Source organism: Capsella rubella, unplaced genomic scaffold (assembly GCF_000375325.1).
Source record: "Capsella rubella cultivar Monte Gargano unplaced genomic scaffold, Caprub1_0 scaffold_4, whole genome shotgun sequence".
In the NCBI taxonomy this organism is placed as follows: Eukaryota; Viridiplantae; Streptophyta; class Magnoliopsida; order Brassicales; family Brassicaceae; genus Capsella; species Capsella rubella.
The window spans coordinates 1,658,218-1,670,784 of NW_006238920.1; the positions used below are offsets into that span (position 1 = coordinate 1,658,218).

The 12,567-nt window shown below is 35.0% G+C and overlaps 2 protein-coding genes across 4 annotated transcripts; one reads left to right on the forward strand and one right to left on the reverse strand.

Moving 5' to 3' along the window:
- The first annotated feature begins 2,952 nt into the window (after nt 1-2,952).
- On the forward strand, nt 2,953-6,450 carry LOC17888594. 2 transcript variants are annotated; one of them, XM_023783571.1, is made up of 11 exons: nt 2,953-3,260; nt 3,720-3,820; nt 3,925-4,099; nt 4,185-4,415; nt 4,508-4,583; nt 4,664-5,127; nt 5,226-5,334; nt 5,441-5,514; nt 5,691-5,800; nt 5,913-6,000; nt 6,101-6,450. In XM_023783571.1, exons 1-11 carry the CDS (start codon nt 3,132-3,134, stop codon nt 6,146-6,148), a joined length of 1,605 nt encoding a protein of 534 aa, XP_023639339.1. In that variant the 5' UTR covers nt 2,953-3,131; the 3' UTR covers nt 6,149-6,450. The 2 variants fall into 2 exon arrangements, with proteins under 2 accessions (XP_023639339.1, XP_023639340.1); XM_023783572.1 differs by having other exon boundaries at nt 4,191-4,415.
- A 12-nt stretch (nt 6,451-6,462) lies between these two features.
- LOC17889447 (serine/threonine-protein kinase HT1) lies at nt 6,463-8,938 on the reverse strand. 2 transcript variants are annotated; one of them, XM_023783573.1, is made up of 3 exons: nt 8,620-8,938; nt 7,120-8,082; nt 6,463-7,010 (listed from the first exon to the last, which is right to left on the reverse strand). In XM_023783573.1, exons 2-3 carry the CDS (start codon nt 8,016-8,018, stop codon nt 6,671-6,673), a joined length of 1,239 nt encoding a protein of 412 aa, XP_023639341.1. In that variant the 5' UTR covers nt 8,019-8,082; nt 8,620-8,938; the 3' UTR covers nt 6,463-6,670. The 2 variants fall into 2 exon arrangements, with proteins under 2 accessions (XP_023639341.1, XP_006294309.1); XM_006294247.2 differs by having other exon boundaries at nt 7,120-8,061; nt 8,620-8,937.
- Nucleotides 8,939-12,567: the final 3,629 nt, after the last annotated feature.

The window sequence follows — 12,567 nt, forward strand, 5'->3', positions numbered from 1 at the left end:
GTAACCATAAAATATAATAACTCTGCATGCATGAGTTGAAAGTATTATATGATAATTATACCCCAGTCCTTATGATTACATTATTGGTGCAAGACAATAATATGAATAATTATTCTCATATGATTTGAAGTTTGTAACCTTCACAAATGCTTATCATCTATGATCTCATAATAATTTGTAACTTTCACTGATGCTTCTCATATATGATCATCTCATCATGTGCAAAAGTGACAGAAGCAAGATATATATTCTTTGCCATCGCGGCCCTTAGACGATTCACATGTACCGTCTTTAATACCTGGTCTATCTGTACAAGATTTTTTGCATGCTGCAGGACCGTCTTTACCTTTTTCACAAGTCCCACGTGCGAAATATGATTTATGCTTTTGACAATTTTTTGGTGCAGGCTTCAACTTAGGTGAAGCTTGCACTCTTGATATTCCTAATAAATTAAAGAATCGATATGTGAGAAATGAGTGAGAAGCCTTCAAAATCTCTCTAATTAAAAAAGAAAAATCTTTGTTTTAGTTATAGATCTTACTAAGTATAACAAATATTATGTTATAGAAAAGACACTTATTCATTTATGTTTTGATCAATTAGATGTTAGATTTTCTTCCCAAAATTTTTTGGCTTATCCTTGATCTAATGATAATGATGACTAAATGTAATGGAATCCTTAAAAAATAATTATGAAACCCATTTCACATCACATATATAATATGATGTTGATCATTTAAAAACAAATGTGCTTTCAAAGGTTCGAATTTTGTTAAAGAAATTGAAACACATGTAAATTGCGCTAGTATTGACATATGTTTTTAGCTTTTTGAATTTTAAATATATAAACGCTAAACTCACGCGAAATAATCTGTATATTTAAGCGCTAAACAAACTTTTGAGAAAAAATTACAAGATTTGAATAGTAATCTAGAAAGTAGTTTACACCAAGCTAGGAAGCAAAACAAAATAGAATCTTTTTTTATTACTTTTACTAGTTTTTACACAGGCTAATAATTTTCTTAAAAACCATGTTTAAAAATATGATAAAAAAGTAGTTATATGTAATTTAAACACAAATAAGAAAAAGATTTCCAAAAGTATCATAATGTATATTACCTGTTAATAATAAGAAAATCATCATACAAGTGATGAAACCAACGATGATTACACTTTTAGCCATTTTTGCTTTTAGTTTCTGATTTTTTTTGATAGAATGCTTATGATCATTCATCTACTTGTTGTATTTAAAGATGATTTACTACTATAAATAGAAAAAAATATAGACAATACGTGTTCCTATAAAAGAGTTAGAAATAATAAAAAATAATATTTTACTAGACTACATCAGTTTATCCTCGTTTTTAATATTTATTTTATTGATTTTTAAATGGGTAAATATAAAATAGAATAAAAATTCCGAACGGTGTACAGAAGAAAAAAAATTTGGAAAAAATAACATGTTGGAAATGTAAATCGAAGTTTGGTCTATATATCAGAAACATCGATTCCCGTCCAAGATATTCAGTGTTAGCAAAGGACACTACTTACTTTGCTTCCCTGTCGACGACTAATAGATCTAGAGCGACACCCTAGTACCACCATCAAATCTTACATGCAACACTTTTTCCAGACTAGACCAAATCAAAGATAACTAGTGTCCACCATCTTCTTGTCCCGACTTGACAACAAGAAGCATTGAATCTATCCCCTCATGTCTGACCTAATATGTCAGATAGAACGGCTTTTCTAGCCAGCACATTGTCACAAGTTTATTTCAGAAGATCGTGCACCACTCGACAATCTCTAAGTATTGTAGAGTCAGCATTCATCCATTGGATCATCTTCGACTGATTGCGTACTGCTTTGGACTTATCAGGTGATCGGCTCCAGATCACGACCATTTTGTGGATAAGTCTGATCGTCGATCAATAACAGACATCTGAACCTATCGAGTGCATCTGTCAAGCTCCTTCGAAGGGACTCGTCAACCCGATTCATGCATTTTCCCTCACTGAAGCATATTAACATGCCCAGTTGGAATGGCTTTGACTCCGTGGAAGCAACGCAACAGTCACGAACCGTCCCAATAAAACGGTTCCTCAAGGTCGCACGTTGTTCATTGTGGGGTAAACTCCTACCCCCACTTCGATTCGACACCTCACCCTCAACCATCGTTGCGCCACCGAACAAGGTTCCCCACGCCTACCCGTCTCGTATCGAGAGCTGGGAGTAAACAACGAACGTTTACGTTCTTGCCTCTAATACCACTTGTCACATTCTTATTTTAGAAGACCGTGCTACACTTCACAATCTCCATATATTTTTGAGTCATCATTCATCTCTTGGATCATCTTTGATTGGTTTCTCTCTCCTTTGGGTTTATCAGGTGATCAGCTCCAAATCACGACCAAGTTATGCAGAGATGACCTATTCCCTTTTTTAAAATTTAATCTTCAATCAACAACATACATTCAAACCTATCGAGTAGATCTACTTAATTCATCTGAAAGATTCATCAACTCGAATCCTGCACTCTTCTGAGTAAAACATAAACCTACCCGAATCGAAAACATCCCGTGGAAACAGCGCCAAATTCACGAACCGTCCAAAAAATGGGTCGTGACAACGTATGCTTCCATCTGAGCGGATCGGACACCACCTTGAGTCCTTGATAGCGGTTAATTAGGTTGTCACCTTGATAATCATTCATATTAATTCAATAGCTAATTAATCATATTCTATATACTTTTTGTGGTTACCAAAATAAAATTTTATTTTAATTAAAAAGTTTGGTTAGTGGTTACAAAAAAAAACATTTTCAATAGCTAATTAATAGTCTACATATTTTTTGTTCGTCAACATTTTAACTTAAAGCTGTTTAATTAAGAAAAAGAACTTGTTAATTAAAAACCTTATACTCCAAAATAGTTAATGTGTGAGTGAGGGAGCGAAATTGTAAAAGCGTGACGCAGAATTGTGAATACATACACTACTGTGTTCATTTTTTTGTCGTTTTCTCAAAAGCTGCGCTCACTTGGGTCCGACGAATCCGTCGCACAAATTCACCGGCGACGAGCGATAATCCGAGAATCGCGGCGCCGAAAAGGTACAAGTCCAGTGAAACGAAGATGGCTGAAGGAGTAGGCGCACTCACATTCCCGATGTCGAGAGAATCGGAGTCCGCTTCTCGACTCAAAACCATAGTCTCCGATATGCTTCCTCGCTTCTCCGACGATTACATCGACGACGTCTTCTCTGTTCGTCATCTTCTTTGATTTCAACTTCCTTCTTGTTTTAGAGACTATTCTTAGGTTTTTGTTTTCGAATTCCTTGGTTTACTAAGACAACTTGTAGTTTTCTTCTTCGTCTGTCTCGTATTTGTGAAATTGTTCCCAATGGATTTGGTACTCTGGTTCCTATGTGTTGATTGTTCGATGGAAACTTATTATCGATGAGAGTGTTGTTGCTGATTTGTAAGTTGTAACCTTATATTCGTAATCATACTCTTGTATGAGGTTATGTTGCATAAGGATTTTTGATTATCTGAGTTACAAGATCTGTATACGCCTATGTGTATCTAATGACTTTGTTTGGACTGTTTTCAACTTGTACAATTGTCTATGTGAACCGTGGGAGCAGAGAATTGCAGGTTGATGACTGATTTGGTGTGAAGATGAGGTGGTTTTCGTGTTTACTGATGAATCAGCTTGTTTCAGGAGTATGTTACAGTGCTTGTTTGTAATGGAAAGAGTCAGAGTCAGGCAAGAGAAGATTTGGACGCATTTCTTGGAGAAGAATCTTGGGGATTTGTTGCCTGGTTTGCTATTTGCATCCCTTTTTTTTTGTTGGCTTGATACATTGGGTCGTTGAAAAGGTATCAGTTACTAAAATGCTATTCCAACTGTGTGCTTTCCTTTTCAGCTTATGGGATCTTCTTCTGAAGTATTTCTCTCTAGGCAAACAAGAAAATTCTGCTTCTGAACCTAGGACTGGTGTTGACTTTGGCTCTCATGATACTCCAGTCGAACAAGATTTAAGCTACATAAAGAATGATGACTGTGATCAGAAAGCTTCCGATGCTACTGATTCGATGAAAGTGAGAATAAAACATCTGTTTCTTTTATATGTTTGAATGATGCACCAGTTTCTTGGTCATGGTTTTAATGTGAATGGCTTTTCAGGAACAGCTGATATCAGTTACTGCTCCCATAGAAGACGCTGAGGCTCCTGTATCACCAAAACTTAAAAACATGAAGATGGTAGGACAAGAGTTCATGGATATCCCTTGTAGAAGGGCACAACCAAAAGAGAAAGACGATTGGAAGTCATCTGGTTACTCTAGAAAAGTACTACGCTCTGTCATTGTTGCCATGAAACAACCTTGTGGTAGGAGTTCTGCTAAAGATGAAAAGGTTGGAAGGTTCATTTATGGCTCTTAGTTGCTTTCTCAAATTTGTAATGCAGTTTCCATCTCGTAATTGATCCTTGTACATATGTGATAAAGTCCATGGATAATAGGAGTAAACGGAAGCGCCCATACTTGCCAGAAAGAGAAATGGATTCTCAATCTGTTCTTTCAGGTACTATTTTGCTTCTTGAGAAGTTATGATCTTTTGACAATATGACGAGTGACATTTTTGCACTCATAAAAACCTCTCAGGAAGAGCTGTGTCTGCAAGATCCCTTAATGCATCTTCGCACCAAGAAACAATGCCTCGTGTTAGTGTTTGGGATCGTTTGGGCCGAGCAAGGTCCAAACGTGTTCTTGACGCAGAAAGCCCTAGATTGTCTAAGTTTGGTATCCAAGCACAGGAAAACTTTTTGCTTCAGCAGCATGGACCACCATTTCCTGCAGCGTATGGCGAGACATTTCAAAGAGAAATTCCTGCAGTTGGTTACAGGCACAGAATTTTCCAATCCGATAAAGGTCAGAAACCCAAGAGTGGATCTATCACATCCCCTGAACCTCATACCGTGTATAACCTCAGTAGAAAGAGGCGTTATGGCATCACCAACGCCAATTCAGGAGCGTTTACTAGTGTTCTCCAAAATAAACAAGCTGAACAGGATGTTGAAAAGCCAAGCCTGCTTTCCTCTCAGTCTCCAAAGTCAGATCTTTTTTCAGTACGTGCTGTTCTATAATATGATAGATATGGTTTATTGCTGTTATTGATAAGAATCACATCTCACATCTCAAATGATCATGTTCTTTCTTTTATCAGGAAATAAAGAACGTGAAAGAAAAGCTGCAACAACTAGAACTCCGAGTTAATCAATCCAAGCAATTGAAGAAACAGAAAGTTGAAGAACTCAAACGCTCACCACAATCTGGTATGGAAACTCTACGTTTATGAACAGCTAATTCTTGCCCTCCATTTAGAATTAGTCATTTTAGCTTAACTACTTCCCTGACTGTCATGCTGCCTCATTGCACCAGGTAAATTCCCCTGTGCAGGCGAATCGCAATATCAGCACGATGTTACAGAATCAAGAATCATTCGAGTTACTAATGTAATGCTTACAGGGTTCTATCTTAAATTTCTTGGTGCATGATCTATTTCCTTGCTATACATGACTCTAAATTTGAGAAATTGCCGAATTCTCTCTGATTCATTCTAATATTGAAACTCACAAACACTGAAGAATATCTGGAGCTCATCTAAGTAACTTATCCATGAATTTTTCAGGTTTACTATGCAGCAAAGAAGGAAGCTATATCAATGTTATTTAGCAGCAAGTGTGGAGCTGTCGAAAACGTTACAATTGTAACTGATCCAGTAACTCAGCATCCAAAGGGGTAAAACATCCTCTCTTCCTCATATACTCTTGCTTGTTTGCAACATACTACGCACAAGGCCATTTTAAGCAAAACAAAATACTTATTGCAAATGAAATCGTCCCTTCTCCAGTACTGCTTTTGTGACTTTTGCTACAAAGGAGTCAGTTAACAGAGCAATGGCTCTGAGCGGGACAATGTTCTACTCGAGACCCATCAAGGTCCATTTCAATTCTTCTATATCCCCCCAACCATATTACTCTTTTTCTGACACAACCGAAGTCTTAGGTCTTGCAACTGATCTGGTTTCCAACGTTTCAGATAGCTTCTGGAGTAGTTTCAGCACCACAGCTAGTTACTGGAAGTTAAACCCCAAAGGAACAGTTTGGTAATACAAAAGGAGAGCGTAAAAACCACCATTGTACAGTTCTCTACAATAGAACGAGAGAATGTCACAATCAGTTCCACTCTGGTTGGATTTTAGCACACTATGATCGAATTTTAACTCATCTGGGACAAAAACAGTGTGTTGGATGATGACAGTGTGAGTAAAGTTAGCAACAAACACAAGTGACGAAATGCTACTAAACAAACACTTATTGGGACACAGAGTTCCCACATTTGATATTTTCTTAATTAACACAAATAAGGAAAAAAAAAAAAAAAAAAAACTAGAAAATCAGTAACTCTAAAATGGTGGTGGTGGGGGTTACTTACTTCTCCTATGTTGAGAAAAACAAAATACATTTAGATTTTTATAGATACACAAACACACACTGACACTGACATAGGACAGACACACAACCTTATATCTAAAGGCATTTTTTTTTGCTTATATCTTCTTCTTTCTCTCTTTGTTATTTTCTTGGGGGTGGGTGGGTTTATTTTTTTTCAGTCAATCGTCATAGGCTGGCTCAAGCAACATCTGAAACGGGCTTTTCTTGCTGTTGTCATTATCTCTGTTTCCGCAGCTTCAAGCAGCTTCACAACCTCCACAAAACATGGACGGACTTCTGGATTAGCATCCCAGCATCGAGTCATGATATCACTCAGCACAGGGAGACAATCATTTGGGACTGTTGGACGCACTCCTCGGTTTACAACAGCAAACGCTGCCTGTACAGCGGTCATGTTCTGGAACGGTAACAGTCCTGTGATTAACTCCCACAGCACAATCCCAAAACTATACACATCCACCTTTTGATTGTAGGCTCTGTGCTGTATCATCTCTCTGCATCAACAAAAACATATGTTACTTTAATGTTAACTTGCAGAAGGCAAGAATGATAAAAACAACAAAAAAAAAGGACGTAAGATCAAAAATCCCTTTGGAAACTTACGGAGCCATCCATCTGTAAGTCCCAGTTTCCGGTGTCATTCCTTCTGTTTGAACTTCGATCCTTGCAACACCAAAATCTGCAATCTTGATGGACTTATCTGCTGAGATGAGAAGGTTATCTGATTTGAGATCCCTGTGTATGAAGTTGCGTCCATGGACATAAGCCATACCCCTAGCAACATCCAATGCCTGCTTAACAGCTAACTTTAAAGGGACAGCTCGGTTCTGTCTCTTTGTCAGAAACTGCCTCACAGAGCCTCCTTTGGCGTATTCAGTAACTATACACCACACCATTGGCTTGCGACATGCACCAATGAACCTCACGATGTTTTGGTGCTTCAAATTAGCAAGCATAGATACCTCTTGCTGAAACTGCTGTTCCATGAACTGTGCCTTTTCTGGGCTGTTCTCTGGCCTCTCAAGTATCTTGATCGCTACATCCTCCCCATTGTATGTCCCTTTGTATAACTTGCCAAAAGCCCCTTGAGCAAAGGCAGGACCCATGTTGAGGTTCCTCAGATCTATCGTCCACTCTTCATAGTTCGCCAGCCCTTCGGTTGGATACCTGTTATCCATCAGTGCTTGAGCCAAGGCATCATCATTCAATGCATGGGTAACTCTTCCCGGACGAAATACGCTTTGCCCAACCGAGAGTGAGTAGACATGGCGTAAGGGCTTCAAGCCGGGGTGGCCAATGAGAGCATCGCTGGAACCAACACTACTGTTATCCACAGACATTGAGACAGATCCTCCAGCGTTACTTGTCTGCATACTCTCGATGGACATGTTTGAACCTTCATTAAGTTTCTGATAAAACTCTTGAGTAAAAGCATAGTAGTGGTTGTCGTTGTTCTGATGATTCCCAACAGCCATCACGTTGAACTTTGCCCCCTCGAGCATCTTCCCAATCTCGGTCTTTTACTGCTACAATTCTTTGACCAAACTGCAAGGATACACACACACACTAAAAGTCTTTAAAACCAAATATAAAACAAGCAAATCACTCAACTAGAGACAATTAGCTTCACAGAAACTCGAAACTAAAAACAAATGATACATTCACAAAACTAGTCATCAGAAAAATCTCTTTACTACCATCAAGATGAACAAAAAAGATTTGATTACTGAAAAGAAAGCAAGAACCTTGAAACATAAACAACAGCTTTAGCTCTCAAAGACCTGATTCTAAACACCATGCAAACCCTCCCAAACTGAGACAAACACGCTTTACTCAAAACAAAGATAGCAAGTATACCAACTAGGGTTAAACTCATTCACAATTAGATTCCATAAATTACATTTCTCTAAACAAATTAGCAGAATCAATAGCCATTACAAAAAACCCCCAAAAGCTTATAACTTTAAAGTCCTAACAGAGATGAAGCTAAAGATCATACCTCAAAACCCAAAACCCAGAAAAGAAAAAATAAAAAGCTGAAGAACATACACAAAACACAGATCCGATGAATCAAGTAGAGTAAAAGAAGAAATTAGGGTTTACCTAAAGCTTCTAACGCAAACAAAACAGTCGATTACACAGAAGAACACATGAAAGACGCTTCCTTCTCACCCGATGAGTAAAAGAATCAAAAGAGAAGAGAGAAGAGAGAAGAGAGAAGTATAGTGAAAAAGAAAGACCCGATCGAGCAAATTACTCACTAAAATCACAAGACCCACCAAACGAATTTATAGCCCCCCGAATCCAAAAACCAAATCCAGAGGTTTTAAATCGAAAACATGAGAAATGAATGAACGATGAAGAAGAAGACGAAGAAGAAGAGTCTTCAGTCGTCGTTTCCCATTTACTTTCTCAGCTTTTTTTTTTTTTTTTTTTTTAATTTTTTTGATCCGTCCTTTATTAAGCAAATTCTTCTACTCATCAACACTCTCACTCGTAGAGAGTGTATCACACGCGCATTAAGACAAGACACGTGACCGAACTCGGTTCGGTCTGACGAGGTTGTCGTATGAGGCGGCGCGTTGCCGCTTTAAAAGCAACGGTTACAGTACTCTTCTCTTATTCACGCTTGTCCTCCTTCTTTACTTCCACAAAAAACAATTATTAATAATTTTTGCCTAAACAAAACAGCAACTTTTATTTTGTTTTGTTTCTTTGTATTTTTTTGCTCCTCTTTTTCCTCGAAAACAACCATTTGTTTGTTTTTTCATATTATTCTCTTTGGGCTTTGAGATTTAACACGAAAATTGACAGTTATAAAGCATGGATTGTTTTTCTTCTTTTGCCATAATTTAGTGAATGGGCGGTTTTGAAAAAGGCAGAAACAAGTTTCATGTTCCAAGTTATCAAATTACGATGAACTTTTATAAATTAAAATCTCAATAGATTTATTTGTTTTTAAAAAAAAATCAATAGATTTGTTCCAAAAAAAAAAACTCAACAGATTTACAAAATTTTCTGATCCCTAATTACCATTTAATAAAATATTTTAGTCTGGACATCATCAGTTTAGAAATTTTTATTGTCTGTTTAATTAAAAAGAGAGAAATAATTTGGTAAATGGCGGTATTGAAAAGGAATTTTTTTTTTTATGTTAAGAACTTAAGATTAAGTAAATTACCATAATTAAAAAAAAATCTGATTATAAATTAATGTTTTATTACATTAGTTTTTTACAGATGAACAAAATATTATAATCTCAACATTATTAGTACAATATGTTTGAATGTAAAAAAGACTAATAGCTTTTTTCTCTAAATTTAATATGTACATTATTAGCATTATAATTTTTTTGAAATTTTTGAAAGTGAGAAATAATTATTGTATGTTTGAGTTACAAGTGAGAAATAATGTAGCGAATGGTGGTTTTGAAAAGAAAGAAATAATTTTTATAAATTAACAACTTTTCTGATACTGAATTTATATTTAAATTCATTTTTTACCGATTAATAAAAGATGATAATCTCAACACTATTAGTTTATAAATGTTCGATTGTATGTTTTTTAAGGAATAACGGTTTTTTCTCTATATTTTCTTTAAGAGCGACATCCAAAAAATGTTTGAGTAAAAGACTAATGATTATTTTTCTCAGATTTCTTTAATAATTAAGACGGCATCCAAAAAGATCGGAATTTGCTTTAATATATATCGTATTTGTCAGAGATTGATATATTTCGGTAAAGTCAGTTGTCTGTTAAAAAAAACAAAAAATGCGTGTGAAGAATCCTAGTTTAACGGTTTCATCGTAGTAATCGTATGATCTCTTTTTGTCTCTCTTCTCCCAAATGTTATGACACAAATGCTCTGAAATTTGTCGTATGTGTTTGTGATTGTTGCCTGAAAGACACATACGACAGATTAATTGTTGTTGACATAGAACACGTGTGGAAAATCTCATTGTACGGTTTTTCTTGCTTTAATCTTGGTTTCTTTCATGTTAAAAATTGATTTGTCCTTTTAAGATCAACTGATTGTTCGCAGGAAACAATACGTGTAAAGTTTTTAAAGAACTTCTTTACAATTTCCCTCACATCAAATCTTTTCTTGATTTCATTTTTTCGATGACTAGAAGTTCCGAACCGAGGCCCATACATTCTTAGAATGAGGCCCAAACTATGTAATGTAACTCCTCTTTAGAGAGCCGACCTTTCCCTACTTTAATTAAACTTGTGACCTCCTAATGTTCATATGTTTTCGGTAACCGAGGGGTTTGACCACTACGTCAATTTGATTTTATTTTGTCAGCAATACTATTAGATTAACTCAAACGAGTTAATTGGAGCAATTGTTTATATATTTGATCAAATGTGAATGGAACAAATTCTGCGTGCCAAGTTCTCCGTTTTTACATTCGCAGTTTTGCACTCCTTGATATAAGAGACAAAGAAAAGTTGAGAAATTTTCCCTGTTAATATAAATGTCATTCATGTATACAGATAACGTTAGCCATTCGCTAGAAAAATGCACCTTTATCACGAAATCTTAACAGTCAATACAAAAAAATAACATCTATCTAACTATAGCCAATCATGCATCTTATCATGTACCCCAAACCTTCTACTTCGTTGGCAAAAGTTTACATAGACTGTTCAGAGGGCTTCGATGCCATCGTGATGCCCCAGTTTGATCTCTATTTTTATACTTTTCGGTAGTTAAAATGAAAATTGCTCCAAAACTATTTTTCGTGTTAGAGATTGATCTCTTTCCTTAGATTTTTAATTGTTTGTTGATTTGTTCATAGGAAACAGCGCGTGTGATGTGTTTCTACTCCATGCATTAAGTAAGTCTCTTGATCCCTTAAGTTTCTTTTTCCAATAGTTAAGATAGCATGCAAATACTCTAAATATAACATATACTACACGGTTGGGAATAATCTAACATACATGTTAGACATTAATATGTACCCTAAAAGCAATTGTTTGTTCATACAAAACATTACAGTTCTATTTAAATTTATTTTACTTATTTTTAAATCTTTTATTCCATGATTAAGATACAAATGCAGCTTTATAATTACTTATTTCAGCCACTAATTATTGTCTTCGAGATCATAGTTAATACAATAATTTTCTTATGATATTAATCGTAAAAAAATAAGTAATTTCTTGTAGTTATAAAATATAGGATGATTTTATATAGTTGTGCGCCTTGTAGTACATAAAGATTGCTATAAGCAGCTCTTTCAAAATTCAAAATTTTATTTTAGTGAAATTGTGGTGATCACCTAAGTTTATGATATATTTCGAGTATGTACTCGTACCTTGATCTTAATAACCTTAGTAGCAAATAATAAAAGACTAAAATCAACGAAGGTTTAAATTTCAGTTCCTCCACATTAAATTAACTAGGAATAATTTGAGAAATAGACAGTTTTTGAAACATAATTGTAGAAATAGTACAATTACTATTTACAATTAGCAAAATCCACATTTTTACTATGCTATTTTATTTCTTTGCCTTGTCAATCCTCACCAAAACATCTTATTTACAACAATGCCATTAATATATAATTAAATTATATTTTTCTTTCCTCTCAGATTTTTAATTAATATTTATTTATTTTTCTTTTTTCTTTTTAATTACATTCTCCCTTCAATCTAAAAACTAAAATACTAGTCAATGAACTTTTTTTTTTTTACAAGTTTCAAATATATAAAAATCTATGTTTTTTCTCTATTATATGATATGCATTTTGTTTGAAGATTTTATTTGATAATAACAAATAATTTTCATTAATTTTAGATATGTACAATTTACTAAGTGTACAGATCTTATCCGTACAACTTAAAACGTGTACATATGTACATCTGTACAACTTAATAAGTGTACAAATATTAGTATACAAGTCGCAAACGATTGTACACGTATTTGTACAATAGGATATATGTACAAATACAATTGTACAGATCAAACTGTATATTTATTATATGTACAGAAAAATGTATGTATAAAAACTATATACAATGATATATGTATAGATATAATTGTAT